At 41.4% G+C, this 27134-nt stretch overlaps 2 protein-coding genes across 8 annotated transcripts in view; one reads left to right on the top strand and one right to left on the bottom strand.

The window, feature by feature from the left end:
* Positions 1-16268: 16268 nt before the first annotated feature.
* Tigd4 (tigger transposable element derived 4) lies at positions 16269-24925 on the bottom strand. 3 transcript variants are annotated; one of them, XM_070022006.1, is made up of 3 exons: positions 24841-24925; positions 19137-19228; positions 16269-18991 (listed from the first exon to the last, which is right to left on the bottom strand). In XM_070022006.1, exon 3 carries the CDS (start codon positions 18459-18461, stop codon positions 16923-16925), a length of 1539 nt encoding a protein of 512 aa, XP_069878107.1. In that variant the 5' UTR covers positions 18462-18991; positions 19137-19228; positions 24841-24925; the 3' UTR covers positions 16269-16922. The 3 variants fall into 3 exon arrangements, with proteins under 3 accessions (XP_069878107.1, XP_069878106.1, XP_069878109.1); XM_070022005.1 differs by lacking the exon at positions 24841-24925 and adding an exon at positions 24544-24766; XM_070022008.1 differs by lacking the exon at positions 24841-24925 and adding an exon at positions 22681-22749.
* A 168-nt stretch (positions 24926-25093) lies between these two features.
* Arfip1 (ARF interacting protein 1) overlaps positions 25094-27134 on the top strand; it is a 61945-nt gene continuing 59904 nt past the window's right edge. For 3 of the 5 annotated variants that reach the window (XM_070022232.1, XM_070022237.1, XM_070022233.1), the window contains exon 1: positions 25095-25345. The gene's annotated coding sequence lies outside the window, so the exon portion shown is untranslated. Of the gene's footprint in view, positions 25346-27134 lie in introns of all 5 variants that reach the window. The other 2 variants (XM_070022234.1, XM_070022236.1) reach the window with 1 other exon arrangement.

A 27134-nucleotide genomic window follows, 5' to 3' on the forward strand; every position in this document is an offset into this window, starting at 1 on the left:
ATCAACATAAGGTAAGAACGATTTATATTCTGCATTTTTTTAAAATAAGAAAACCAAGGTACAGCAATTAATTACCCAAGTTGACAACAGCTGAGAGGGAGCAAAACAGAGCCCAGGCCTTTGACTTCTAACCTCAGTGCAAGTCTTTTCATAAATATAGCTAGGCATAGCGGTTTATGCCTGTAATCCCAACTGCTCCGGAAGTAGAAGTTAAAGGGTCTGATCCAAGGCAATTAGCCAAAATTCTCTGGGGGAAGAAAACAAACCAAAAGCAAAAGGACTGGGGGAAATAGCACAAATATGTTTATAGCAAGCAGAAAGCCTTGAGTCAATCTTCAACACTAGTGAATGAATGAATGGCTAAATGAGAATAGTAATTTAGATAAAGAATGCACATCATTAAATTGACAAAGGCCAAACAAAAAAAAACAATATAGTCAAGAAAAGTGGCCCTCCCCATGTCTGAAATGCCTTCAGGCTGGCTTCAGTCCTTATCACAGAGAGAAAATACTAATGTTTTCTGAAGTCCTTGCTAGGTGTGAGGGTATAGGCCAGTGGTAGGCCATCAGCTCAGCCATGCAACACAGCCTGGGTTCCATTCCCAGGGCTGCAAAATAATAAAAGTAGGGCTGGGAAGGTGGCTCAGTGGTAGAGTGCATGCCTTGCAAAATAATAAAAGTAAAATATCTCACCAGAAAAATGTCCTGTCTAGCTAAAGGCAATAGAATCAAAGAAGATTATCAAGAAAATAGATCCCAGGGGATCTGATGACTCAGATCAGTAAGCATTTTGTAGAGTGTATGTAGGATTGAAAAAATCCATTTTGAGGGGGTCTTGGGGTAGCAATCCACTTCTAGATGCAAGGATCTAGCAAACCAAAGTGCAACCTCCCTCTCCAGTCACCCTCAGAGCTTCCATGGTCGTTAACTATACTCCAGATCTTCTACCCCAATTTAGGAAACACAGGCCCCTGAGGCCTGATTTGCATCATGATACCAGACTGCGTTCTGCACAGCTGGTGTGAACTTCGAAGCTTCTGCATTGTTACCTTAAGGGCAATTTAGTTGGGGAATGGTAGAAAACTTACCTTCCCCTTTGTTTTCATAGGAGAGAAACTCCAGGATCTGCACAAAGAAACAACTCTGTTTGTGGTTCAGTGGATGGGCCTTGGTAGGAAGAGGAGCAGAATTTGGGGAGAGCCAGAGAGCAGGAAATGAAGACCAAGGGCTTTGTCTCCTATTTGGTGTTTACATGAGTATATGAACACAGGAAAACCACTGGTGCCGGGGCCAGGCCCTGGCCTGGTGCTTAGCAATCCTTCTGTGCCTTCTTGACGGATTAAGGAATCAAGTGAGCTGCTTAAAAAAAGAGTAGAGAGAGCCTGTTTTCATCCTGGATGTAGTAAGGGCTTACAATAGTACCAGAGCAGACAGGCAGGGGCCAGGGTTCCAAATAAGAGAACACCGTTTTGGCTTGGGGGGGGGGCGGGGGGAGAGGTGGGGAGGACAGAGTGTGTCTCAGAAAATGGACCAATAGTAAGAAATATCAATGGTAAATGCCTGGCAGCTCTGGTGAGAAGATGAATCACAAAATGTGGCCATTTTTAAAAAGACCTAGCATAAGTGACTCTCCCACATGTAAAACCATGGAATTAATCCTGAGTCTAATCAAGCAGTACACAGAAAAGTGGGCTGAGGACAAGCACCCATTCATCTGCATAAACACCCTTCTACCAACACTTCTGGGAATGCTAGGAAGTGAACAGACAGAGCAAAAAGCAGGGTAAATGGTTCAGGGTTAGATGTCAAGATGATGGACGATGGGCAACCAGACAGAGCCTACAAAGGATCAAGCAACTGTGAAGGGAGATGTGCTACTGAGTCAACAGATTCCACAGAGACATCTACTGATTAGCTTATAAGCTCATTCTTACAAAGTACATAGCAAGAAGACAGCTGAATCGAATAGCAAAAGATGTCTGTATTCATCTCTTCAGACAGCTATAACTTGGTGTCTTCAACAAGTGATCAGTCCCAGCTGAGATCTGGAGGTTTGGTGTTCAAAGCAAGCCTGGGCAGAAAAATCTCCAAGACTTCATCTTCAAAAAACTAGCAAAAAGCTGTGCTTCAGCATGACTGAAGTGCAGAGCTCCAGGTAAGCAAGCCAAGTAAACATGAGCCCCTAAGTTCAAATCCCAGTACCACAAAAAAAAATTTTTTTTTGAAGCTGAAAATATAGCTCAGTAGTACAGTACTTCTGCATCTCTCATGCCCACAAAAGCAAACTTGGCCTTTATTCCCTGTAGTACAGTGGTTTCCAAATATGGGATCATCAAAGAGGAGAACTTTTTCCAAGCTAAGAAGTCTCTGTCATAAACTCCACGTGTTCCGAGTGGAAGCCCCAGCCCTGGAGCTGCCCACCTTCAGCCAGGAATCCTTGAGAGCCCCACCCCCAGACTCAGCAGAGCCTGCTGAGCAGGAAGAATGTACCAGAGCCAGCCGTCAGCAAGACTTGCTTACCTTTCCACAGAGAATATGGCCAATCAAGAGAAAAGTTTGGATGCTTTCTTTTTATTCCTCGTGTGAGGGCTCAATCTCAGTATCCCATGGATTAAGCACATGTTCTACCACTAAACTATGTCTCTAGTCCCTGCTCCCGGTTTGCTTTACCAATCTCTGAGAAGCTAAGTTTAATAATGAAAGTATAACATGAGAATAAATATGATTTATTTTATTTAACTATAAACCAATAAATGTGTATCTAGCAGTGATATACAATGTAATATTTAAAAAATTATATAGTAACTCTCCTAAACTATATATATATATATTTATTTATAAATTATATTTCACCTGTATTTGTTGTAAGACTATCAGCTATCATTCTTTTTCTTTCGTTGGGGCAGAGGAGTGAGGGGGTCTTGATAAGGTGCTTAGGCTGGCCTTGAACTCATAATTCATCCTAGGGGTAAAGGCATGTATCATCATGCCAGCCCAGCGGTTCTTTATGTCATGTTCTTATACCTTGTGGATGGTAATTTTTTTTCTTACGTGAAAGAACAGTAAAAAATAAATTCTTTCCTGGCCAAATATAAGGAGAGTAACTTTTGGTTGGCTCTATGCTTTCTAAAAACTTCTATTGAATGTATTTTATATTTCAGCGGTTTATTTTTCTATTGCTAGGGAGTACAGGATGATTACAAGAATAAATCTCAGAATATTGGATGTAGCTCACCGTAGGAAAAGCTACACTTCAAAGTCAAGCTTGGAGGGCATATTGGTGAAAATCCAATTGTTTTGTTTTCCTTGGAAATAACAAGGTTTGCATTTAAGAGAAGGTATACAACAGATTTCCCTTATACAATAAGCTCCTGCAGTGCATGTATGATAGTATTCCATTTTACATCTAAATCCAAAATTTCAAGAGTGCAGACACTTTTCAGATCAAGTTACACCTCTTCTATTTTTGCCTGCGGCAGCGGTAACACTCACTTCTCCTGCCCACTGCCTCTGCACCAGGCACTTAGGGCAGGCAGGTAGGGAGCTGCAACTGGCACCAAATAGCTGCACAGGTGGAGGCTGTACCCAGATTGCACATGGTTGCTCGGCCTAGAACATTGGGTTTTTTCCCTCTTCTTTTGGCTTCTTTTCAGTTGACCACCATTCTCTACATCTAGAAGCAAAAGCAGACTGACTAGGAGATTATTGAAATCACGTTCAAGTGTCTAGAGACCTCAGGCTTCCTTCAGGTAGCAGCTTCTCCTCCTCCTGTTTAACTCAGCTGAGGATCTACTCTGTGCCACAGGCTTGCAGTTGAACTGTCTTCCTAGCCTCCTTGGTGTTTTTGGGGTTTTTTTGTACATTTGCTTCTGGGTTTCCTTCCCCAGATGCTTCTGATGCCTCAATACAAATTGTGTGTCAGCTGCTGATACTGGAAAAGCACTTAAAGCAAAATGTATCTTTCATCTTTCAGAATATGTCATGTTTCAGACACCAAGGTCATACTGGCAATGTAGCTCAGTGGTAGAGTATTACTTAGTATATGTGAGTTCGCAATATGGAAAGAAAGAGGGGGATCTTTTGGTTGCATCTCTACATTTCAAATTGAGTAACAACCTGACTTACTTATTCTAAGACAAGTGCATAATATGGCTGACTTGCTTTGTAGTTGGCTCTCAAGGGCTAGTTAACCATAATTAACATGTGAGTGCAGGCATATGCATTACTCTCCCTGATTCCAGATAAAATCTAACACCAGGGAGACACCTCATTCAGTTCAATGCATGGATCCTGCCTTTCAGAGGAACAAAGGTGGAGGGAGAAAATGAGAAAACACCTGTTGGGTTTTTCTTGGTCCTTCTTGTGCTTAAGCAATTCATACATAAAATGCATTGCGTCCTTGAAAATGGCTTTCACCTTCTGCCCTCCTCCCATCATGTCGGGGTCTAATATATCATAGCGAGAGCCTGACACCCACATCCATTTGGACTGAGCTGCCTAGTAAATTAACTTATGCTAAGTGGCTGTCTGCCTGTGACTGTCAGCGCTACTATCCTTGTCCGTCTCCTTTTCCTGTTGCCAGACATTTCATTTCACCGTGGATGACATTTCATTTCATTCTCAATGCCATTTCATCTCCTTGCAATGTATGAAATTTTTCAGTGAGCAGGATTCTTACTGACCCTTCTGAAACTGACAGGGATATTTGTGTGTTCCAAGCAAGTTCAATAACACAGTTCTGCTTGGCTTCCCTTCCAGTCTCTTCCCAGCGAGTTACACTTCAAAGGCTGAATTCTTAAAAAGGGAATATCTACTTGTTCTACCTATATGCATCTCCAAACTAAGCCTAAACTGATTATAGACACCCACTATCGGAGATAGTCACAGAGAGGTCTTTAAGGTAATCAGAAATCAGCGGCATTTTCTTAAGCTCTACTTGAGCCATGCCTCAAACCTTTTTTGGTTGTTACTTCTCAGGTAGATCCTCAGGCCTCAATACTTCTACCTAAGCCTCCTGAGTAGCTGGGATTACAAAAAGGGATAAAGGCCCTGAGTAGAGCACCTATATGGAAGGCTTCTCTAAATAAAGTTTCAAATTCTGTTTCTTCAGGCCAGATACAAAATCATTTTTGCTTTCCAACTATTTGAAGTCCTAATAGCCAGTATATCTGTTCAATGCTGAGGAAACAAAGCTGAAAAGGTTTGGTGTGGCCTAGTTTCTTCCAGAGCTGGTTAAGGAGCTGGACAAGAATGCTGTTAATAATAAGGGGTGGGAAGAATAATGCTGTGGGCATGTGAAGCCATCCCTTACTTGGGCTTGGGGATTGGAAGAGCTCTGCAGAGGAATCCATAGTTGAGACTACAAAGGTGAATAGAACTTAGAGAGAAATGGTGAGAGAGGACTGCGTCAACCTTATACTATTGAGTAACCATCTTTACTCATCATTCTCAGTGAACCGTACCGATGCATTCATGTTTCATGCTTTTCTGAACTTGGGATACAGTTTTTGGCCCTCCAGCCCAGTCCCTACAGCTCAGGTTTGTGCATGTCAACTCCCGTCATAGATCAGCAGTGCTCAGGAGTTAAAAATGCCCAACTCTGTGGAGAAAAATAATAACCAAAATGACAATAACATCTGTTATCAATTCCCAAAGCACTGGTAAACAGTTTATTTGATTCTTGCCATTTGTGAGATCTTTCTATTCTCATAAAAGATAGCAGGCAAGGAAATGGAGGCTCAGATGAGCAGCTCTGACCATCATCTCCCAACTTTTAAGTAGCAAATTAAGACTCAAACTGAGATCTAAGAGGGGTATTTATAAAATGCTTTAAACTGCTTAGCACAGAGTAACTGATAAGGAGATTGGTTGATTAATCAAAATATTATTAAAATAATCATTCTTCTTCTATAAACAGACCTTTCCCCTCAGCCTCAGTGGTTTCCTTGTGTTCTGTGGGGCAGCAGAGTTGTGTGGGGACTTCCTGGGAGCCACCACGCATCCACTCTGGCTCCACCTCTTACACCCCCCCCACCTCCCCCCCCCCCCCGCACTGTTCTGCTTTCCCCTGAGCTCGTTGGCTGTACAGTGTAGGACAGGGTAGTGTGGGCAGCTTTGCCAGCAACACAGTGCACATTTGTAGTCTATAAATACTTTCAGGGATGAAGGTGGTGATGTTGGCAGAGTGTAACAGCTTTCTGATTTCTAAATCTGTAGTGTTCCCCTAGTGTGAATAGGTTATACCAGGTGGGTAGCCAGTAAGGGTGGCATTACTTCTTCTGAAGGAAGGGAAAGTCTGGAACTTGTGCTTCTGAAAGATTTATATTTAAACCCCAATGTTTCTACACTGGCTGCTGCATGTTCCTCAGTTAATTTGTAGTCATAGAGCTGGTAAACTCCCTGTGCACAGTTGTTGGAAAGAACAGTATTGTGAACCCCCCTAAAAAAAAAATAAAATAAAATATATATACTCCCAATGCCTAGAACATCATCAGGCCCATGGTAAGAACATAATAAATATTTGTGGAATAGAAGAATGAACTAACTACAGAACTGTCATGACCAACATGGCTCACTGAAGATACTTCATTTTCTTAGTAGTCGACAGATCAACTGGGTGAAGTAAAATAGCAATGACAACATGTAAATATTCCACATGTCAAAACTGTTCCACTTTACATATATTTCTTTCTTTATACTCAAATCCTAGTCTCTGACAACTTCAAAGTTTCCTTACCTTTCCTCTAGGAAAGTTATTTTTGCCCCAGTCTCTGACTTCATAGCTTCAAGAGAATGGAATTGGTTAATCTATATAATTCTTAGAAAAGTCTTTTTTCAGAGTACTAGATATGCTTTTACTCTGATTAGATTGTAAAATCAAAATCCCCACCAACCCATGTTTTTTTTTTTTATTTCCCTTCCCTCCCTACCTTCCCCGAGGTTCTTTTTTTTTAAATTGTGATTGATTACATAATTTCCCAAATTTCACAGTATTGTGGAATAATGATGCTCATTTAAAGTCACAAGTTCATTCTAACTTTCCTGGAGCAAATTGTCTATCAGTCTATAACATATAACGGTGTACACATATACACCATACATGTGATCAGCAGCATGGGGATATTTAGTAGTGCCAACCCATGTTTTACTAATATTCTTCTGAGCTCAAAAAGTCGATGTTTTCAGTGGATGTTTTCTGAGATGAGAAATGTCAACACAGGCCGTAGAAGCACTTTCCAAAGAACATGGGATCTAAGCAGAGGAGTGGGAAGGGCATTTGCCCAGGAGGATGGAGAGTTCCTAGGAGTGACCATACAGACAAATAGCCTTTAAAGACCTGGGACCATTTACTAGCTTCCATACCTGTAAAATGAATTCCTATGTATTGAAACATCACACTATACACATAAAACGTATAATTATTACATATCAGTTATAAAATTTTTAAGGAACACTAGCAGCTTCACAAGGTTATTGCTTTTAGGATATGCGACAATAAAAACAAAATGCTTAACCCAGTGCCAGCCACACTGTAAGCATGTAATAAAGGCTAGTGTTGCTATTACTATGTTTTCGAGACAATGAGAAAGCTAGTGTATTCCAGTCAAGAACAAGCCAGTCCTGACTCCCCCACAATGTCTCAGAAACCTAGTGTTTATTTTTCACCTACATCAACCCTTATGTATATTTAAAGTGAAGGCTTAAGGTATTTTTTTTGTTTGGTTTTGGTTTGTTTGTTTTTTGAGGTACTAAGGATTGAAAGCAGGGTCTGGAGCATGCAGGGCAAGCACACTGCCTACCACTAAGCTACATCACTAGCCCCCACTTTTTTAACGTTCTTTTTTTCTTTCTTTTGAAATAATGGGGGTAAGCCCTAGTAAAAAGCCTTAGGTTTTAAGGGAGTGAGAATGGGTTTGGGGACTATTATTAGAATAAATTTTATGCTATGTTAAGAGGGTTAATATTTAAGTTATTGTGCAAATGAATTACTGGCAAGTAAACTGAAGAGCTGAGTGGGGAGGTGATTTGTTCTTTCTTCAGGATCTTTCCTGACAAAGGCTCACTCCTTCTAGGTGGACCTGCAGCAGAGAACAGGAAGTCACATGACCCACATTGCTTTTCAGCTACCCCTTAGGATGCTTAATATAAACTTCTAGCTCCCAAAATAATTTTTTTGACCTCAGTGCTCTTTTCGACTCTGGTATTTTCCATTTAATCCTTTCATCTAACCCCACCCCAGATATATTTTAAAAGCCTGAGCTCAGGCCTAAGTTTTCCTATCTCTGGCAGTAATTGTTTTATATATATATTTCCTTTGTGAAGATTCTATGCACAGTTGGAATGGAAAAGGATTTTCTCACCAGATTTTCCCATTGGAGCTCATGTGATCAAGGGTAGAGTACTGCTGACTTATCTACAACATACATAAGCCCTGGGTGAAACCATGGACTCATCTTTTACAGTCTACATTTAGAAATATTAAAAACGCACACTTACCACTTTATGCTTCAACTGGCCAGACCTGAAGTCTTTTGCATGAAACTTTCTAATTAGGGTAGCTCACATTAAGCTTTTTGATGCACTGATTTGAAACTTAGTGTATAATAAATGGCGTTGATCATCCAAAGCATTATTCTGTCTTCCTGACTAGATGGAAAAATCTGAGGCAGACATTAAGTATCTTTCTCCTCTGCAAATCCCACACTGCTTGGCACAATGCATTGACAGAGAAAACTCCCAAAAATGTCTTACGCTTTTGTGATAGTCCTGTTTTCGGTCCTGAAATAGATTCTTGTATGGCCTGTATGACTGAATTGCTCTGAAAATGAACACAAAGCTTTCCTAGGTTAGCCTGGGAATCTGTAATCTGCACGTCTTAAATGATGTATTTCTGATGCCACACTAAAAGATAATATCTGAAAGTGTACTGGTAAATAAGTCATTATTATGGAAATCCAGCCTGATGCTAATTCCAGACTCTGTTCAGCTTCTAGAACATAAACAGCCTCAATAGTTCTAGTAATTGGATTTGGCAAAGGAACTTAATTCCTTGTAAAAATACATGAACAAGCTATTAAAAAACGTTATAAAAAATGGCAGTCAAAAGACAAAGTTAAAAATAATGTAGAAAACAAGCCCAAATTGCTAACTTTAGAAAATAATTTTATTAAAATTGAAATATGTACTGGTAACATTGACGTGTTTAGAAAGGGAGATGAGATATGAAATATTGGCTCAATCTCCTCCGCAGATGCTTGCCTTTTATTTTTCTTAATATTTTATCCAGTTTTTAATAATGAACACTTTATAAGTGGTAGAAAGATGAAGTAGTTCTTTAATAGCAAATGCCCTGTAGCTCAGTGGTAGAGCACTTGCCTAACATGTGTGAGAAGTGAGATTGAACCCAGCACCAGACATAGTCAAATCTCCTACAATTTTAATACATATCTTTTTATGGGAGAAAAACTGAAGCTTTATTATTAACAGTCCCAAATGGGACTGTTAATCAAAAGAGTGCTTTTAAAAACATTCCATTCTTCCTACCTGCTTACTTTCAAGTTTAAGAGGCAAGATCAGGACACTTCCAGATCATTTCTATTCCAAACATGTCTCAAGTTTCAAAGCAATTTTTGACTTATTTTAAAGTAAACAAAACGAAAAGCCCTCTACCTCTTAGAGCCTCAAAGATTAAAAAAAAACACAAAAACTAACAACAACAAAATTACTGGTAGTATTCAAAGGCAAAATTTACTAATAATCCCATGGGCCTACAGAACTTGACAAGAATTTCCAGAATTGCTCTTGAGAGCTTTGAACATCTGGAGTCCTCATAGGAGAGGGGCTGCCAAATCATTAAAAAGTGTTAGCTTTTCAGTTTGTCTGATTAAGAAGAAGTATCAGCTCCCTTAGGTCCTACAAAATCCACTAGAAGCACACATTGAAACCATTCTCTAGGCAGCTAATTAAGAACTATGTCTTTCCCAGACTCAAAAAAGTTTTCAAACTGCTCAGCAGAGTAGATGTCTGTCACCCAAGCTTGTAGTCAAAGTTCTCATAAAAAAAAATAAAATTCAAAAGAACTATTTTCTAACCAGAGGCAATATGCAGAATAAAGTCAGTGTTTAAGAAGTCTCCTTCTTAGCCAATGCACACCTGTAATCCTAGCTACTCAGGAGGCTCAGATCTGAGAATTACAGTTCAAAGCCAGCCCGGGCAGGAAAGTCTGTGAGACTATCTCCATAATCACCAGCAAACCAGAAGTAGAGCAGTGGATCAAAAGTGGTAGAACACTAGCCTTGAGCAAAAGAGCTTGGAGACAGCACCCAGGCCCTGAGTTCAAGACCCATGACTGAAAAAAAAATGAAAACAAATTTTTGTGGACTAGACCACAAAACATATTGTTTTTCAGATGGATTATGTTACAAACGCTTCTCCAGTAGCAATGGAGACTTGGTTGTTATTTTGTTTTTCAGGCCCTACGTTCTATACTCCTAACTATACACATTTTATTTCCCAAGCAGAATAATTCCTAATCTATTTGGGAACCCTAGCCAAATATAGAGCTATACCATGAAAACAATACCCTAAAGCCTTTAGGAGCACATCTGATTATTATTCACTTCATGCTTATATTCACATCTATTCATAGATAAGTGGCAACAGGGACAAGAATTTTAATGAGACTATTAGCATATGTTTTATTGTTTTCAATAAAGATACATGGCTTTTATAGTACAATTATGTATCTGTTCTATGTATAGTCATTTTCACCAGGCTATAATTTATACTATTAGCATAAAGGAAGTGGCTTCACCATTATAGGGCGGGGTGCAGATCAGTTGAAGGGATTATGGGCTCTGAGTTCTGATCTGAGAATTCTCCTGCCTTATCCCCACCATTTCACCAGATATCCAGGGTCCAACAGCCCCTCTTTAAAGGCAGTTATAGTTTGCCCACATAGGGAAGTAGACAAAACCTGCTAAAATCTGAAGGTTAAGACTAATCATTTCTGCATGGTTGTCACTAAGCAGAGTCCTCCTGAGGGACCCAGACAGGAGTGCAGATACATGCCCCAGGCCCAGTTGATGCTGCTCATTACAGGGAAGTTGGGCTCAGATAGCACCCCAATCTTCACATAATGTCCCTCTATGTAACCTTGACTGTACATCATTAATGTATGAAGTGTTTATAAATACACCTTTAAGTAAGTGTCTTAAATTGTGTGTTAATGGCCTGATGGGAATGAGTATTAAGTCGCTGGAGTCTAAAGTGTATAATGAGTCTCATTGATTTCTCTGTTCTCAGCGCCATCTCCTTGCCATCTAGCCTCTCCCACAACTAGAGGAAATCTTTTTAAATCTTGAGAAGCAATTCCACTTTGCTCAAACTGTCCTTTTTCTCTAACATTTTGTTTCTGCTCCAAGTCCCATTGTTCTGCTGGAAGTGTAGCTCAAGTGGTAGAGCCCTTGCTTAGTACAGGCAAGGCCCTGAGCTCAGACCCCAGTACAGGGCTGAAGAGATGTCCCTCTATGCTGTTTCTTCAAGCTTTCAAAACTAACAATGGGGAAACTATGCAAAAAAGAGTTCATGGGGCTGGGAAGGTGGCTCAGTGGTAGAGCGCTTGCCTTGCATGCCTGAGGCCCTGGGTTCGATTCCTCAGCACCACATAAGCAAAAAAGAAAAAAAGCCGGAAGTGGCACTGTGGCTCAAGTGGTAGAGAGTTAGCCTTGAGCTGAAGAGCTGAGGGACAGTGCCCAGGCCCAGAGTTCAGGCCCCACAACCGGACCCCCCCCCCCAAAAAAAAAAAAAGCTCATGCTTATTAAACTACAAGCTAGTCCTCGTGGCCAGGCCAGTATTACCTTATCACACTTTTTCTCCCTCTCTATGCTTTCCTTCAGTCCCTCCTTCTCCTCACAATGCTCTTCTCCTACCCTTTGTTTCCTTTAACCCTCATTCAAACCTCAGGTCTCAGCTTCAGACATATCTCTAACCTTGAGACTAGATCATATTCTACATTAAATAGTTTTGTAGAAATAGGTATTGCTCCTTCAGGATATTTATTGCCATTGCAATTATATTTGTGTCATTATTAAATATTGTGTTTTCCCCACCAGCCTGCCAATGCCACAGGGAGGGATTTTTTCCCCCTACTCTTCACATTAAACCCTCACTGCTGGGCTGGGAAGGTGGCTCAGTGGTAGAGCGCTTGCCTTGCATGCCTGAGGCCCTGGGTTCCATTCCTCAGCACCACATAAGCAAAAAGAAAAAAAGCCAGAAGTGGTGCTATGGCTCAAGTGGCAGAGCGCTAGCCTTGAGCTGAAGAGCTGAGGGACAGCGCCCAGGCCCAGAGTTCAGGCCCCATGACCAGACCCCCCCCCAAAAAACAAAAAAATCAAAACAAAACAAAATAAATCCCCACTGCTTAGCATAATGAGCATGTGAACCCTCCTGAATAATCTGACATTATTTCTCTTACTACAACTTTTAGAATTACTAGGCACTAACCAATTTTGTGAAAATGCCCTAAGAAAGTAAATAAATTAGCTAAGATCAATATGGAGCTGGGCATTGGTGGCTCATCTATAATCCTAGCTACTCAGGAAGCTGAGATCTGAGGTTCAGCGTTTGAAGCCATCCCAGACAGGAAAGTGTAGGAGACTCTAATCTCTAAGTAACAAACAAAAAGTGGAGCTCTGGCTCAAGTGCCTTGAACAGAAGAGGTGCAGTGCCCAGGCCCTGGGCAGAGGGGGAGTTGGGAGTGGGCGGATATCAGTCTGAACTTCTTCTTAAGGTTATAGAGCTACCATTTCTCTTACAAAATCTATAGGATATTCATCAGCTTTGGAAATATAGAAAAAAAAGCTCAAAGCTTATATCTCACAGCCTAAGTACAAGCAGATGTTGTAAAAGATTATCCTATAGTGTATCTAAATTGCATGTACCAAATATGTTCAGGAATGCAGTGTACTTTAAACAAATTAAATCCTGCTTGCTCCCATGCTTCCATTTCCATTCCGTAGAAGCAAAATAATCAACAATTTTAATCTTTCCACTTAAATATAACATCCTTTGACTTAAGCCTTAATATCTTCTTGTCATTATTTAGATATAGTAGGATTCACTACCCCTCCCAGAATTCTTCTGGGCACGGGAGCAGGAGTTGCCCTAAATAGAAAGGGTGTAACAACTCAGTAAACTCGTCTATACAGGTCAAATAACTCTACAAAGCACTCAAAGCTGAAAGATGAAATTCTGGGCCTTCTTTGGGGAACCATCCTAGTTTGCTCGGGTAATAACATGAAATTTGTTTTTATCTCTAGGCTGAGTTATCTGTCTTGCAATCTTGAAAAATAAGGCGTGGTACCAGCCCAAAACAGTGACTTTGCATTAACCAAGCGGAGTGTAATGGCTCATAAAGAGGAAGTACAGGAAAAACAAAACAAAAGCCTGATCTTTATTTCTAATAGAGCAAACAAAATCATCTGTAACATTTTGCTTAGTTGTTCTATGGAGCACATATTTCAATATACCTACAACTTGCTATATATTCATTTAATAGGTACTCTTGAGGATATATTTTTTTAAGTATATACAATAGTACCAACTTAACCATAATCATGTTGAGAGTTGAAACAAACAACTAGGAGAATATAAATAATGTGGAATAAAGTGGTATATTTTACCTTCAATTTTTTTCTTCTATACATAGTGGCTATGAGTGTCTGATCAATGAAGTAATTCCTTTGGACTTAACATAATACATGAAGATAAACATGTCACCTATACTACATTAAACAAGTAGGTCTCATTTTTCACCAGTTCAGTCCATGCTTTATTGAGCAAGGAATTTACTAGCTTTATGATGAGCATAAGATATTCATCAGCCGGGCACTGGTGGCTCACACCTGTTACCCTAGCTACTCAGGAGCCTGAGATTTAAGGATCTCAGTTCAAAGCCAGCCCAGGGAAAGGAAGTCCGTGAAATTCTTATCTCCAATAAATCACCAGAAAACAGGAAGTGGCTCTGTAGCTCAAGTGGTAGCATGCTTGCCTTGAGCTGAACTGCTGAGGAACAAAACCCAGGCCCAGAGTTCACGCCCCATGACAGACAAAGAAAAAAAACAGATATTCATCAAGGAGGAGATTTTACTCCCAGTGGTTCGTTCTGGTACTGTCTTTCCTAAGATACAATCCTCTCTGCTGAGCCCCTATTGGGCCTGTATAGAAGGGGATTCTTCACAACCTCTGTAGCATGTGTTTAGAAAGCTCTCATTCAGGGCTGGGAAGGTGGCTCAGTGGTAGAGCCCTTGCCTTGCAAGCCTGAGGCCCTGGGTTCGATTCCTCAGCACCACATAAGCAAAAAGAAAAAAAGCCAGAAGTGGTGCTGTGGCTCAAGTGGTAGAGCGCTAGCCTTGAGCTGAAGAGCTGAGGAACAGCGCCCAGGCCCAGAGTTCAGGCCCCACAACCGGACCCCCCCCCAAAAAAAAAAGAAAAAGAAAGCTCTCATTCACTGACATCTTCCCTCTTTCCCTCTCCTTTCCAATCAGTCTTGTATAGAGTGAAATCAGAGTTTGAGATTTGAACTCAAATGTGGAGCTAGACAGGCAAAATAAAACCTAGGGCTTTGATTTACTCATTGTCCTATTTTATCCTGAACTAAAACTTTTACTAGGAGTTCAGTTGTCACAAGTTGAAGAACAATGACCTAAATTCAACATAAGATTTGTCCTTGATGAAGGAGAAAGAATCAAACACATTCTTGTAGCAGTAGGAATTTATAAGTAGAGAAATGAATATCATATTTAATTTTTTAAAAAGCCAATTGTAACTCAAGTTTTTTGGGATTTTTTGTGCCTGCCCTATGGCTTGAACTCAGGACCTAGGCACTGTCCCTGAGCATTTTTGCTCAAGGATAGCATTCTACCACTTGAGTCACAGCTCTACTTCCAGATTTTGATGGTTAATTGAAGATAAGTTTCCCACTGACTTTCCTGACAGGGCTGGCTTCAAACTACAATCCTCAGATCTCAACCTCCTCTGTAGCTAGGATTACAGGCATGAGCCACTGTCACCTGGCCAAGTTAAGATGAAGGAAGGAAGGAAGGAAGGAAGGAAGGAAGGAAGGAAGGAAGGAAGGAAGAAAGGAAGGGAGGGAGAGAGGGAGGGAGGGAGGGAAAGAAAGAGAAAGAAAGAAGAAAGAAAGAAAGAAAGAAAGAAAGAAAGAAAGAAAGAAAGAAAGAAAGAAAGAAAGAAAGAAAGAAAGAAGAAAGAAAGAAAGAAAGAAAGAAAGAAAGAAGAAAGAAAGAAAGAAAGAAAGAAAGAAAGAAAGAAAGAAAGAAAGAAAGAAAGAGAAAGAAAGAAGGGAGAGAGAGAAGGGAGGGAAGGAGGGAAGGAGGGAAGGAGGGAAGGAAGACATAAGAAAAGAAAGAAGGAAATGAAGGAAGGAAGGAGAGAGAAGGAGAGAGGGAGCGAGGAAGAAAAGAGGGAGGGAGGGAAGGAGGGAAGGAAGGGAAAGGAAGGGGTGGTGAGGAGGGGAGAGAGAAGGGAAGAAAGAAAAGAAAGGAGGAAAGACAGAAAGAAGGAGGTAAGATGCTTTTAATTTTAATAACCCATGTTTCATTCTAAAAGAAACTTCCAAATTGTTAATATATTTTAAAGCTCTTACTAAATCTCAAAAGTAGAGCAAATCAACAGTGACAAATAAAAATAGCTTCTATGAATATTTACTTCCAAATGTGTTATCTGCTGGCAGATTAATAATTCATAATAAAAATAATCTGAATGCTTTGCATTTTTACGAAGTATTTTTCAAAGGGTACCTAAAAAAGTGTAAATTAAACTAGCATACTACCTTATACTGAATGATAGAAAAGTCTGACATTGTTATAATTTTTAAAACTTTTTTGGATAGAAATGAATTTCACACAGTCTCTTAAAGGATACAGTATATAAAACATTCTCAAACAATTTTAATCCAAATATTAAACTTAGGAGAAAAAATTTAACTATCAAAATATGCTAAAAGGACATTTTGTTTTTCCTGCAAAAAATCAAGATTAGAATTAAATATCATAAATTTAAAGGTTGAGCCGTTACAATTAAATATTTAAGCACCATATAGTTTCTTTTATAGTAACTACATTTGATTCTTCACATTTACATTTTAAGATTAATCCTATGAAAATAGATATGAGTTTAATAAATATTCTACTAAAGTATTTTTCTATTAGACACATGCAAATACATATATTTATTTAGAAGGACCCATTTCTTCTGGTAATCAATGACACAAAACTTGATAAGGTCATAGTTTTACATTTGATCTTATATGCATGAAACTTGAAATTAATAACACATATACTTTCAATCATCTTGGTACATAGGTAGGTCAAATTCATTTTTAATGTTTTATATCATTTTTATAAAGAAGATTAACTATAAGAAAAATAACTTAAAATGACTTTGGTACTTAAAAGTTTAGTTAGAATAATATGGTATATGTATAACCTTATAAAAATAAGTATTTAAACTATTGATTTTGTTTCTTAGCCTAGGAAGATAAAATATTCTAGAACACGATCTAAACAAACAAAAAAAAAAAACACTAAGAAAATATCACCAGTTCCATGTGTATAACTCAGACAGCTGAAGAGTTGTTAAATATACATACCGTTTTTAAGTACAAAACTTCTGAAATATATTTTCTACTCCCTGAAATCTTGCTTAGTAGAATTTTACATTTTTACTGACTTTATCATTATTTATCATTTATTTACTTAGCTAGTCAGATCAAAGGCTTTGGTGATCAAGCCAAAGACTAGTAGGTTTTTAAAAAAAAATTTCTATTTAAGTGGTAATTCTCTTTGCATACCATATATAATAAAATACATCAAGAAGTTATTCTTCAGATGTATGATACATAATTATTTCAATGATAAAGAGTTAATAAAATTTTCAAGGTCTGCTAAAGAGTCATGAAGCCCATCATTCATATCTTGACTCCTAAGAAATTTTTTAAGAGTGTCTAAAGCAGTAACTGCTTCAGTTTTTGATGGTATAGGGGATTCCGTTTCTAGAGACCCCCCATCTTCCTCTTCATCAGAAGTATAAAATCCAGTCTCATCAGATTTACTGTCTTTGGTCCATTCCAAGTCCTCGCTCGGTGCTGCTTCACAAGTCTCCAGATCGTCATCCAGGGCAGCATACTCCTCTATAGACAAACCCTCGGGAAATTCCACCCCTGCTCCTAGAGCATGGGCCACCAAGTCAATACCAGTATCGCTCTCTGCACTTGTTGAGTCGTTTTCTCCCTTCGAAGACTTGAATCCTGCTTCTTCATAGCTTTTAACAATTGTCTCTGGGGTTACAGCCCTCCAACAGAGATGCAGTGTGTCAACTGCATCGAGTAGTGAAAATGTAAATTCTTTGCTACCTTCAACAGAGCTTAAAAATTTCTTGATGAGACAGTGTCGATATTTGATTTTAAGACTTTTAATAACACCTTGTTTCATAGCTACAAACTTGGAAGATAAACAGGATGGAAAGAATGCTAGCTCAATGGACTTTAGGTTCTTTACCTCTGGATGTGCAGGAAAAGAGTCAACAAAAATCACCACTCTTCGTTGCTGAGCTTGAAACTTCTCATCAAGCTTCTGCATCCACTGTTCAAAGATGTCTGGGGTCATCCATGCCATTCTGTTAGCTTCATAATACACAGGCAATGACTTTAGACCTTTGAAGCAATGTGGACTTCTGTTTTTCCCAATGATAAGCAAAGGAAGTTTCTCTGAGCCATCCATGTTTGTACCAACCACCAGAGTTATTCTGTCTTTGTACAGTTTTCCAACTGAGCAAGTTTCTCCTTTAAATGCAAATGTATTTGTAGGTAACATACGATAAAGGAGTCCAGTCTCTTTGATATTAAAAACATTTTTAGGATGATAATCATTTAAATAGTAAGGTAGAATATTTTGGTACCAGACAGATGATGGGTCTACTGCTATGCCTGTGGCTTCTACAGGTTGTGCTCTGAATACTAAACCATACCTGGATTTAAAACGGTCCAGCCAACCATTACTGCATTTAAAATCATTATGTCCCAGTTTCTGGGCAAAATCATTAGCTTTCAGACGCAACATTGGACCATTAACTGGTACATTTAGACACTGAGCAATTCGATACCATCTCATTAATGCCTCTTCTAGGTCCGTATAAAAAGCAGTTCTCAGTCTTTTCCTCTTTGGATCAAATCTCAGCGATTCAAAGGCTTCTAGAACTTTATCTTTGTTTTTCATAATAGAAGACAGTGAATTTTTCTTTATTCCATATTCAGCTGCAATCTCGGCTTTTTTCTTGCCACTTTCCACTGCGTTTATGATGTCAATCTTTTCCTCAATGGACAGACTTTTCTTTTTCTTCACCGTTACAGGGAGAGTTGAGGCATCCACAGGCGCTTCTGCCATCTCAGCCAGAGGGGATACAGATTTCTCCTCTTACTTCACAGTATCAGTTTCTTTGATTTGTTTTACAGCATGACACAGAGTGCTGCTTTCTATCTATTTCATATATTAGACACAGGCAGATGTCTAGTTAAGTCTTATTTCTCAGGAAATGTGTGACTAAATATCCTTTTTCAAAGGACCCGAAGAAGGAAAATGTTAGATCCAACTAGAATGGTTGAAAAGAGAAACTTATGTCCTAGGATCTTGGGTAGCCCAGTTTATAGTTTACTCAGAGTTCCAAAAGTCAAGCTAAAATAGAAATCTCATTATGTCAAACCTGTCCAGTCCTGCCGATATATTTTTGGAGCTGAAATCCTTTAAGATGATCATTTTATCCATGTGCGCTTTTATTAATTCTCCACCAAAGGCTTCAAAGAACAAAACATCTGAAAATTGTCATGTGAATGTTACTCATTAATTTCTAAGTCTCTTCAAGGATAGAGAAGAAAATGGTAGCTCGCTTCTACAATTTGCTAGTGTATCTTCTCTGTCTTTTGGGAGGGGGAAGCAGAAATTTAAGCAGTAGGTCAATTGAATATAAAAAGATTATATAAGTCAATTATTATGCTCTAAACAAGAAAAAGAATGGGAAGATGTTTCTGGGAAATATAACTGAAGTTTTCAGGAGAAACTTACCTTTCAGAAGCACCTCTCTGTAGAATGCTCTGTAGATCTACACTGTGCATTTGAATTTTTGTTTGTCTTTGAATCCTTGGGAATATATACTTCTGAAATAAATCAGACAAATTTAATCTGCATTGAAAATGTGCACTTACCGAAATTAAAGAACTAAAAATGATGCTGGATATATTCTTAGGGGCTATTTCTTTTACATGAGATCATAGACTGTACCCTCTGACTTCTCTAAAAGAAATAACATAGTCAGACGATAGTCACGAGGCTCAACTTTTAATAGCATGTGGGGACAGTGTCCCTTTATAGGAGTCTGGAAGAAATGCCGAACTAAAAAGAGATTCAAATCAAGCAATTGATAATTCTGTTTTTTAAAAATATAAGCCTCTTTCTACATAAAAGCTTAAAAATCCAGTAACTTTTTTTTGGGGGGTGGGGGTCTGGTCATGGGGCCTAAACTCTGGGCCTGGGCGCTGTCCCTCAGCTCTTCAGCTCAAGGCTAGTGCTCTACCACTTGACCACAGCGCCACTTCCGGCTTTTTTCTTTTTGCTTATGTGGTGCTGAGGAATCCAACCCAGGGCCTCAGGTATGCAAGGCAAGCGCTCTACCACTGAGCCACCTTGCCAGCTCCAAAAATCCAGTAACTTTTACATCATTGTAACACATTAGTTGAATGTACATGGGCCAGAAATACCTGAGATAATGCATGGCAATAAACTTTTTTATTAAGAGGATTAGTGAAATAAAAAAAGACTAAGCAGGAAGAAGAGGGATGATGGTTGTGATCTTACCTTCTCAGAACCTCTACTACCTTACAGAATGACATGGATTTGGAGAATAACAGATCTGAATTGGGAGGAGACTCTGCCATTTAGCACTCAACGTAATCCTACTTTATTTTCTTACCATTGAGGTAAGAGAGGGTTACTCTCACATCACTTCACAGGGTGATTTCACATTCAATGAGATCCAGAGACTGAGGATAAAGCACTTAGCATAGTATTTAACAAATATATGGTGCTGGCCCCCTCCTTCTTATTGTCATCTCAAGTCTTTTCAGTCTTTCCAGAATCTACAATCCAGGGTTTTCATGAAATTCCATACATATATGGAAGCAAGAATCCCATGTTAAACATATGCTAGAAGCAGGGCACAGAAGCCCAGGAATACTTTGAGAATACTCACAAGGAGGGCCCCAGATGGGCTTCCTTCCACCTTCCTAGTATCTACCATCTCTGGCCTACTGCAGCCAAGATAGCAGATGTGTGCCAGGAAAAAAAAATTGTGTAACTTTTTATCTAGCAAGTCTAGATCCTCGGATTTTATTCTCAAAGGAATACTTATAGATGTAAAAATAATTTCTCAAAGTATGTGAATTTTCTGTTGCTATGTAACAAATTATCATATGTTTAGTACCTTAAAACAATAACCATTTATTACCGCATACCCTTCTATAGGTCAGAAGTAAGGTACACTCAACTGGGATTGCTGTTTAGGGTCTCATAAAGCAGAAACTGTGACATCACTCAGAGGCTAAGATCTTATCTGAGGGCTGCGGGAAGAATTTGTTTCCAATCCCATTGAGGTTGTTCACATAATTCACTTCCTTGCTGTGAGACTGAGGTCCCTGTGGTTTTCTTGGCTGTTGCCAGGGACCACTCTCAGAGTTCCTTGGGCCCACTATCAGGTCCTTTCTGTAGCCCTCTTCATTTTACCACAGAAAACATTCCTCCTGTTGAATCTCTTCTGTACTTTGAATCTCTCTGATTTCCTCTACTGTCATTGGCAGAAGAAAGCTGCTTTTAAAGGGCTCCTGTGATTAGGTCACGCCCATCCAGATTATCTCCCCTTTGAGAAACTCAGTCACCTGATTAGTAACTTCAGTTTTACCTGAAAAATCCCATTGCATGTATAACGAAGTAATCATAGGAATGTTTTCTCATTGTGTCCCCAAGGGAGGGAAAATATAAGAAATCATTGTAGAATTCTGCATGCCACACAAGAATATGATTATAGGCTGGGAAGGTGGCTCAGTGAGAGTGCCTGACTTGCATGCATGAGGCCCTGGGTTCGATTCCTCAGCACCACATAAGCAAAAAAGAAAAAAAAGCCAGAAGTGGGGCTGTGGCTCAAGTGGTAGAATGCTAGCCTTGAGCTGAAGAGCTGAGGGACAGGGCCCAGGCCCAGAGTTCAGGCCCCATGACCAGACCTAAAAAAAGAAAAAAACTTAAAAAAGAATATGATTATAGACAAAACTAGAAACAACCTATATGTTCAATAAAAGGATTAGTTAAGAAAATTAGGGAATATTTCTGTGTTGAAATGCTACTGAGCCACTGAAGAACAATTTTAATGGTATGAAAAAGATCTGATAAATATAAAATATGAAAGTAGAGAACAGCAGATAATGAAAATCATATGAGAGAGGACACACTGAAAATAGTCCTTCAGTGCTCAGTGTAGGCAAACAATAGGTTCCCAATAATTATTTGCTAAATGAAGGAAAACATACACATAAAGAAAAATAGATACTGGCCAAAATTCCCTCTAAGTAATTGAACTATAAAGAAGTTCAGTACTTTTCTCTTTATATCTTAAAAAAAAACCACTCATTTTATTTTTCCAATTCTAATGCCCTTTTTGTGCCAGGTTATTTTCTAAAAATCTCAGTATTAGGGTCATAAAGTTGGCATTGTTCCCCCTCAGAGTATCCAGGGGTAATAAGTTACTCATTTTTAATCAGTAGTTCACAGTTCTCTGTAAGAGAATCAACCACTTTCCAAAGTGAAGGAAGCATTTATTCTCTGTCTTCCACAAATAGATAACTACCATGCCCACTTAATCCTGTCTACAACATTACTGTAAATAGCACCAGTTGCTGGAATTTGCCTATGTGCAGCATATAAACTTATTTCACTAACAAGCAGTTTCTAGGTGCTATAAGACAATAAAATGAGTCCCTAGTTCAGCACCTCAAAAAGGATCATGGGAAACAAACATGTAAAGCATAGTAAGTAGTTCCATGTAACTAAAGTTTTCTGTGTTGATGTCCATATTACTTGGCTAAATGAGCACTTTTTTTTTTTTTTTGGTTGTTCATGGGACTTGAACTCTGGGCTTAGGCACTGTCCCTGAGTTCTTCAGCTCAAGGCAAGCACTTTACTGCTTGAGCCACAGCGCCACTTCCAGTTTTCTAGTGGTTTATCAGAGATAAGAGTCTCACGGACTTTTCCTGCCTGGGCTGGCTTTGAACCGAGATCCTCAGATCTCAGGCTCCTGAGTAGCTAGGATTACAGGAGTAAGCCACTGGCACCCAGCTAAATGAGCACTTGTTTTTCCTGAGTATTGATTTAGTTTTCTATAAACTGCATTATATACACCAGAAAAACAAGACTGAGGTCAGACCTTGTTAAACCCTGAATGCCAGAATAAAAAATTAGAATTCATCAGTATGTCACAAATGCCATTTAAAGGTTTTGATGGGAAGGATGACAAGATCACATGAGTTTTCCAGTTACCATACCACATGCTTAAAAGAGAACTCACCTGCTTTTAGAAAGAAATGCTACTTAAGAGCCATAATGTCACTTAATTCATCACATATACAGGTATAATTTACTCATAACTGAATAAAGTTGTACATGTACTTGTTATAAAACTGCCTTAAAATGTTAAGAAGTTTGCTGGGCGTTGGTGGCCCATGACTGTAATCCTAGCTGCTCATGAGGCTGAGATCTGAGGATCATGATTCAAAGCTAGCTCAGGAAAGTCCTGAAAACTTTTATCTCCATTAACAAGCCAAAAGCCAGAAGTGGAGCTGTGGCTCAAGTGGAAAAGCACTAGCCTCAAGAAAAATAGCTTAAAGACAGCACCCAGGCCCTTAGTTCAAGCCCTAGAACCTCTTCTGCCCCACACATCATGAGTTAAGAAATCCTTGCCATGGGCTGGGAAGGTGGCTCAGTGGTAGAGTGCTTGCCTTGCATGCATGAGGCCCTGGGTTCGATTCCTCAGCACCACATAAGCAGAAAAAGCCGGAAGGGGCGCTGTGGCTCAAGTGTTAGAGGGCTAACCTTGAGCTGACGAGCTGAGGGACAGTGCCCAGGCCCAGAGTTCAGGCCCACAACCGACCAAAAAAAAAAAAAAAAAAGAAAAAAAAAAGAAAGAAAAGAAAAGAAATCCTTGCCAGAAATGAGTGGATCATACCTATTATCCTAGCAACTCAGGAGGCTGAGACATGGAGGATCACAAGTCAAAGCCAACTGGCAGAAAAAAGTACCAGCCCTGAGCAAGATAGTACCAGAATCTGACCGGACTAGAAAGTACTTGATAATGAGTAATATGTTCACCAAGGCACAATAAGCAGCAGCAATTCCAAGCAATTCTGAAAGAGTCAGAATCTCTATCAAAACCATCGGCAGGTGCAAAGGCATTATCTAGCTAAGGATAACAACTAAAGCAAGTGTTCACTTTCTAAACATAAGAAACAACCTCTAATTTTAACAATGTAACAGATTAACTTTGGTGAAGCTATACTCCAGATAGAAAACAAAAATCCTTAGAGACTGCCCAATTTAAGTACACGTTGTCCACATCAGTTTGTTTGTTTTTTTAACCAGGCCCTTCTTTTAAGTCACCCTTCCAAAACTTGCATTCATCTGCAAGCTCTGTAGCTACCCCGTTCCTACACAATAAGAGCCGCGATAAGTCCAGATTGGGATCCTAATAACTGAGAAGACTGGGGGGGCTCCAACCTAAGATGATTTGGAACAGAAAATCTACTATAAGCTTCAGAACTGAGATGCTATGGTTTAGTGAGTTTTCCTGTAAAGATGAGGAAGGGCCCGTTAGACTAGGTTGATGTTTGGGAATTTCAGTACTGCTTCTGCACGGGATGATAGGCGAGAGATCTCAGACTGTGTTGTCAGTTCCGCGGGAAACACATGTAGTGTCACCACTCAGGGATCTGTGCAAGGTATCTTTGCAGGGATATTTCACTTTGTACTGAAACTTCGGGTTCTGCCTGTGGTCCTTGTTGTTGTTAAAAACGAGTTGCCAGCTGCTGTGACAAGGGAAGGAGTGAGTGTGGTCTAAAAGTGGCTAAGTCCCACCCTGGGCACAGCCACCCCTCGCACTCCTACAAGGGAAAAGCGAATGGAAGCGATCCAGCCGGCTGTCGGGGGAGGCGCGGTTTGCAGGCGGATGGGCGTGGCTGGGCGAGCAGCGGGAGCACCGGGGAAGGAGCTTCGGTGCGTCCCGCTCGCCACCCCGGTGGCGCGCACCGGCGCTCGGGTCCGGGCTGGGGGACCGGGCGGGGAAGAAGCGCACGTCGGGGGCCTCCATTTAGGAAACTCCGAAAGGCTCCGGGAGAAGGAACTGCGGAGCGTTTCTGCAGACCGGACAGGGACCTACTTGGAAGCAGAGCTCCGTCAAGTGGAGCGAGACAGAGGGACAGCAAAGAGCGTGGGGTCCGCGGCGACGAGCGAGCGGCCGGCGCCGGGGGCGGTGTGCACGGACGGCGCGGCCGAGGCGGGCTCCAGTAACCTTTTCCGTGCTCTCCGCTGCCAGCAGCTTTGGCTCTTCCGTCGTGGCGTGGCGGTGCACTACGTCCACCTCCACCCCCTGAGCCCGGGCGCCAACTCCCAGCGCAGGCCGGTACCTCCGGGGCCGCCTTCACGCTTCCCCACACCGCAGCTGCTAGAAAATTACCCGGGCAACGCCGGTGGCGGGGCCCCGGATGTGGTTGCTAGGGCCACCGCGGGGGGCGGAGCCATTCTCCGGAGGGGGCGGGGCCATCCCTTCGAGGAGGCGTGGTCAACCTCTGGAGAGGGGCGGGGGAACCTCGCAGGAGTTGTGCTGGCACCAACGAGACGTGGCGGCGCCGGGCTCGATTCAGTGAGCCTGAGAGAGAGGCCGTCCAGGGCTAAGGACACCGCCACTTCCGGCCTGCTCACTTCCGGTTTCGCGGCTGGGGCTGCGGGTGCAGGCGGCCGGGCGGAGCGGCGCGGGTCCGGGTGTCCTCCGCGGTTGGCCAGTGTGCGCCCCTGACAGCTGCACCGCTCCCGCCCCGGAGCAGCGAGGCGCGCGGGGGAGGGCACGGAGGAAAAGGTCCGGGTGGCGCTTCCGCTCTCCTGTCGCCTGGGTTGAGGCAATTCCGGGGAGCAGCGGCCGGGATAATCCTCGACTCGGGTGCCGCCGGGATCCCCGCAGACAGGTGAGGGCGGAGCAGGCCCGCCGGGGAAGGGGCGGGGAAAGACGGGCCCAGCGGGTTGGGGGGGCCGGGGGCCCGACACGTTGCCTCTGTGTTCGCAGCTCCGGACTTTCCCCGGGCACTGGTGTCCTGCGTGGGCACCGGATCCGCCCGAGGAGTCCTGCCGGGGGTTTCTGCGCCTGCATTCCTGCGGTCCTTCTGCGTGTCCCCCGGGAGACTGCCGAGGGGTGGGGGAGCGCCGGGCCTGCAGGGCGGCACCCTCGGGGCTCGGCGTGCACCGGGTGGGAAGGGGGCTGCAGGGTCCGGGGTTGGGCCGCCTTTAAGGTTTGGCATTTCTCCGCTCCCTGCCCGCAGCTCCCCTTCCCCTCTTCCGCAGTGAGGGGAGGGGAGATAGCTGTCGTCCCCCCCCCCCACCCCCGTGGGGCTGGGAGGAGACTTGCCCGTGAACTGCCGCCAGCCTGACACGGCTGGTGAGGACGTCCAAGGAGTGCTGCAGCTGGGGCTGGCGGACTCCGGCCCTGCCTTCTAGTCCCATCCACGGGGTTAAGTAACTCCTGTTGACGTGTCTACAACAGGGTTTAGAAAACAACAACAAAAAAGTTTTTTAGACACTAGTCTTGGCTCGCTTTAGTTTATTATTATTGCTTTCTTTGCTTTGTTCTTACCTTCCTCTCAGCCCTTTGATTTAAGGGGGGACAAAGGTTGTTCTTTACACTGCCTGCAGATTCTTTAGCCAGACACCCTTTGAGAAATTCTGTCCCTTCCCTTCTCTTCCCTTTCCCTTGTTTTCTCTTTCCCTTCTCTTTCCTTTTCCCTTCCCCCTTTCCTTTCCTTTCCTTTCCTTTCCTTTCCTTTCCTTTCCTTTCCTTTCCTTTCCTTTCCTTTCCTTTCCTTTCCTTTTCTTTCCTTTCCTTTCCTTCTTCTCCTAAAGTACACTTACTCAGTTCTTATTTGATAAGAAGAAAGAGGAAGAGTTTTCTGCTTTCACCTGTGAGGGTGTGTTCACCTTTGCCATTTAATTAACTTCCTCGACCCAGTGAGTGCACCCAGTTGGTGACGTTCACCCAGCCCTTGGCGTTAGCGGCAGGAGCGGGCCATTTCATTGCTGCTATTTCAGAAGAAGTACGGTGACTGTATTCTTTTTTTACCATGGTTTCAGTTATACTTTTCTTCCTGCGTTTTGTTTGTTGCTCGGTTGGTTTTTCTTGCTCTGCATGCTGAAGGCCCTGACCCAACCCCAAAGTCTATTACTCATTATCTGGGAAAATAGAGAATGGTTCCACTCTTTCTTTATTTTCTGAACTAAAGTCCCTGCCTCAGTCCTTTGTTGCTTTTCGATTTGACACATTAGGTTTCCTTGGATTATGATTTGCATTAATCCTGGATTATTAGTTGGAGCCTGTAGTCTGGGCATCAGTGACTTTCAGAAGCCTTCTTTCTCCCTACCTCTGAAATTAATGTCCAGATCAATTTAAAAACCCACCACTTAGTTTCTTCTTGAAAGTTAGTAGAAAACAGATACTAATTTATTTTGGAGCTGTCCTCCACCCCTAAAAAAAAAAATTGTATGGAGCCAAGAAGAGTAGACTGCAAGGATTCTAGCTTGACACTGAAATCTCAGACTACTTCAACACTTTGGTGTTTCTACATAACTTCTTATACTTACAGAAGGAAGCAGCACTGTCTACTCACTTAGTTCCTGATTTGTGGTTTTACTATTTCTTTTTAGGGATTGCTGTTGGTGGCACTTTTTTTTTTGTCAATTGCATGGATTTATAAATGTACACTTATC

The sequence above is a fragment of the Dipodomys merriami genome, unplaced genomic scaffold, assembly GCF_024711535.1.
Source record: "Dipodomys merriami isolate MVZ:Mamm:240054 unplaced genomic scaffold, mDipMer1.0.p SCAF_15, whole genome shotgun sequence".
Classification (NCBI taxonomy): Eukaryota; Metazoa; Chordata; class Mammalia; order Rodentia; family Heteromyidae; genus Dipodomys; species Dipodomys merriami.

Excerpts from the sequence above, each read along its gene's own strand:
- Tigd4 (XM_070022006.1), bottom strand. The coding sequence starts at position 18,461 with ATGGCAGAAGCGCCTGTGGATGCCTCAACTCTCCCTGTAACGGTGAAG.